Genomic DNA, 3,779 nt, shown 5'->3' with positions numbered 1-3,779 from the left:
ATTGAGTTTTAGGGAGAGTGGAAGAGAGGGAAGACAGGGAAACATCGATGTGAGAGAAACACATCGATTGGTTGCCTCCTGCACGAGCCCTGACCAGGAGCCTGCAACCGCAGTACGTGCCCTTGGCCAGAATCGAACCCGGGACTCTGTGGTCCGCAGGCCAGTGCTCTATTTACTGAGCCAAACCGGCTGGGGCTGCCTTGTCTCTTTCAGAGAAGAAATAGCTTTGTGTTCATTTTGTCTGAATCCAGGTCCAAGGCCACCTTTGGCTAAGTCCAGCAATGTCCCGTGCATCCCAGAGACAACGTATACGTACCCCGATTTGCCTATAAATCGGTGTAAGGAAGAGGTAAGAGTCTTCCTGTCATGTGTGACTTTGCGGTGTGCATAGTGCCGGGCCCAACCCCTTCGGTGTACAGTCCGAGTGTCGAGCCCGCGAGTGCCTGTGTGCGCCAGGCTCTGAGCAGAGGAGGCCGGCAGGGTGTTCGCGTGGCCGCCGCCAGCGCCCGGCCTCCCTGGGCTGTGCTGCGTTGCTCAGCGTCCGCGCTGCTCTTCTCTCACGTGGCTGCTGCCCAGTCGTCCTCTGAAGCAGCCGTGAGCAGACCTCGCCGCCAGGACAGCGGCCCACGGTTCCACACTGTGTGTCGGGGGAGCGCGCTCACAGAGAGACACAGGGCTCCAGGTGGAACTTTCCTTTCTGCTTTAGATGGACTCACACACGCTGACAGAGGAGACACACTGCTAGGCTATAGAGGCCAGTAGTCACACTGAGTGGTGCTCCCTGACGCCAGCACTCGCCCACAGAAACCCGGGGGCGGGGGGCCGCAGGGCCTGGCGGGGGTCGGGGGTTAAAGATGCCCATGGCCCCTGTAAGTGGGCAGTGGAAGCTGCTTAAACAGGTGTCTAAAGAGTTTTAAGTGGACTTTTAAAGCCACTGAGTGTAGTAATAGCGATGTTTCCATGTTGGATGTGCCCGCAACCCAGGTACATGCCCTTGACCGGAATCGAACCTGGGACCTTTCAGTCCGCAGGCCGATGCTCTATCCACTGAGCCAAACCGGTTTCGGCTTAAGTGGACTTTTAAAGCCACTGAGTGTAGTAATAGCGATGTTTCCATGTTTTTCTTACTAGATTTTCATATTTCTCAGTAGAATCACTTAAAAACTTAAGAATAATTGAAATTTAGACTTAGCAAGAGCTGTAGAAACCTGCTTGGTGTTTCGTTTTTCTAGATGAAGAGGTTGGGAAGTAGAGGGGGAAGTTGGTCTGGTTCCTGTAGAAACAGTGGCCGGTGGTGGTCACACTGGTTGAAATGCTCCTTTGTGCTGCTCAGGTGGCTATTCAGTAGCTTCTAAAGACGGAAGGCAGGTCACCCTGAAGCTTTCTCAAGAGGAGCGTTGGTTCTTAGGTCCTTTCACGTCACTGTTAATTTTGCAGGAATGGTGAGAGACCTGTTTTCACTTGCAGGTGATTTCTCTGATAGAAAGTAACTCTGTGGTGATCATTCACGGCGCCACAGGCAGCGGCAAGAGCACGCAGCTGCCGCAGTACGTCCTGGACCACTGCCTCCAGCGCGGCGCCTACTGCCACATCGCCGTCACCCAGCCGCGCAAGATCGGGGCCAGCAGCATGGCCCGCTGGATCAGCAGGGAGCGCGCCTGGACGCTGGGAGGCCTGGTGGGCTACCAGGTGGGCTGGGCCCGGGAGGACCGTGCTCCTGGGCACGGTGAACTGCCGTCTAATCTGATGATTTTCTGTGGGATTAAAATGAGTTCAGTTGCTTAAACTGTGGCATAATTTAAAAAATAATGAAACTCCTAATTTCTTGGAAATAACTTTAATTTTTTTTCCAGTTGAATAGGAAAAAAGAATTTTCTGACTTAGGGCTTTTATACTTTTACCTTTTAATTATATTCTTGTATGTAGATGTTTCCATACATAATTGTCTTAATGTAAAAATGATATCACCCCCTGATAAAATGGATGTTTTGGAGTTAAATGCAGCCATTTAAACCTGCAAACTTTCCCTTTCTCCTTTCCTCCCCCACCTAGGTGGGGCTGGAGAAGGTGGCCACGGAGGACACCAGGCTCATTTATATGACGACCGGTGTCCTGCTGCAGAAGGTCGTCAGCGCCAAGAGCCTGGTGGCCTTCACACACATCTTCATCGATGAGGTGCGTGCGCTGCCCCGCTGTGCTCTGCTGCGTCTCAGCTCACGGCTCACGGAGCCGGTGTGGCGGCCTGATGCCTGTGTGGGCCTCGGCCCAGCCCGGAGCCCAGGAGCAGCGGGGTCGGATGGGAACTGCCATGGGGAGGCTGAGGGCCCTGCCCACCTCATGGAGGAGAGGCCCTCGGGGCTTCCGTGAGGAGCAGCTTCCTGTCTCTCTCAAGTGGGAGACAGTGAAGTGCGAGGCCATGCTCTGGGGCCTGGGGGCGTCATGAGGGTTGCCCAGGCGTTGTTGGGTCCCCAGCCATGATGTGTGAGCGTTACGCAGTGTCAGCGGCGGGTGTCTGTCCTGCTCCTTCCGCACACCGTGCAGCGGGCTGGAGGTGCCACGCCCTGGGAGGGACCTGCTTTGGCGCGAGCGGCTGCTCCCTGCAGTTGGCAGAGGAATGCCCCTCAGTAGCATGTCACTGTCGGCTTGCATGTTGAGGTGTCCTGACTAAGTGATGGGAAAACAGCCCCAGGTCCTGTCCCTTTGCTGTCAGCTGGTGCTGGGGTGGGCAGGCCAGGGTGTCTCCAGGCCCTCAGGGTGGCTCTTGGCCAGGAAGGCCTCTGTGTGAGGAGGGCCACGAAGCAGGCGCGGCCCCCGCCTCTGCAGCTCTCCTGGCCGCGCGCCGTCTTCAGGGCCAGCCTCCGGTCATTGGTCCTGCAGTGCACGAGCCACTGCTGCCCCGGCCGCTGCCATCCGGCACTCACCACTGAGCAGTAGTTCACTTGTGACCTGCAGAGGCATGGGCGTGGCCCCGTGGTTCTCCGTGCTGGGGCCAGGTGGGGGGTTGGCTGTAACCGTGGCCTGGGCACTGTTGGCATTGAGTGGGCAGGGCCAAGGATGCTAAACATCACTCTACCCAAATGCCCGTGGGATTCTCTTAGGCGGGACTGACCCAGCAGAGCCGCTGGCTCCCTGCCGGCCCCTCCCCTCCCTCAGTGCCGGGCGTCTCTTGCAGGTGCACGAGCGGACCGAGGAAATGGACTTCCTGCTGCTGGTGGTCCGCAAGCTTCTGAGGACAAACTCCCGTTTTGTGAAGGTGATGCGGCTTCAGGAGGAGCAGGACGGCTTAGGACTGACCCTTACTTTGTCCTTTCACTTCTCTGTATTTTAACGTTAACAGGGACCCTTACAGGTCCCTGCCACGTGCAGCGCACCGGGTCTGGCTAGCAGGCCGAGGGAGGCCTGCTCTGAGGGAGTGTGGTCCACTGGGCGCCGTGTTGCTGAGATTGTAACAGTGCAGCCTGGAGGGGAGGGCCTGAGAGTAGCTGACCGATGAGAGGCTGGTGCTGGGGCCCCGGTGCGTGGGAAAGCTCTGCGTGGACAGGCGTGTGCGTGCAGCTGCAGTCGCTGTTTTGAAAACAGCACCAAAGCGCATGGGAGTCTGAGCCCAGTCAGATGCACTATGTCCTAGATCAGGGGTGGGCAAACTTTTTGACTCGAGGGCCACAAAGGGTTCTTAAACTGGACCGGAGGGCCGGAACAAAAGCATGGATGGAGTGTTTGTGTGAACTAATATAAATTCAAAGTAAACATCATTACATAAAAGGGTACGGTCTTTTTTT

General features: G+C 56.5%; 1 protein-coding gene across 1 annotated transcript in view; it reads left to right on the top strand.

The window, feature by feature from the left end:
* The window catches only part of TDRD9 (tudor domain containing 9), a 46,049-nt gene that overhangs the window by 6,312 nt on the left and 35,958 nt on the right, over nt 1-3,779 (top strand). Inside the window, exons 3-6 of the mRNA XM_015565394.1 lie at nt 252-349; nt 1,468-1,689; nt 2,053-2,175; nt 3,173-3,253. Coding sequence (XP_015420880.1) covers nt 252-349; nt 1,468-1,689; nt 2,053-2,175; nt 3,173-3,253 — 524 coding nt within the window. The remainder of the gene's footprint in view (nt 1-251; nt 350-1,467; nt 1,690-2,052; nt 2,176-3,172; nt 3,254-3,779) is intronic.

This window comes from Myotis davidii, unplaced genomic scaffold (genome assembly GCF_000327345.1).
Source record: "Myotis davidii unplaced genomic scaffold, ASM32734v1 scaffold480, whole genome shotgun sequence".
Lineage (NCBI taxonomy): Eukaryota > Metazoa > Chordata > Mammalia > Chiroptera > Vespertilionidae > Myotis > Myotis davidii.
Note: the sequence above shows the minus strand (reverse complement) of the source record. Positions and strands in the feature narration are given on the sequence as shown.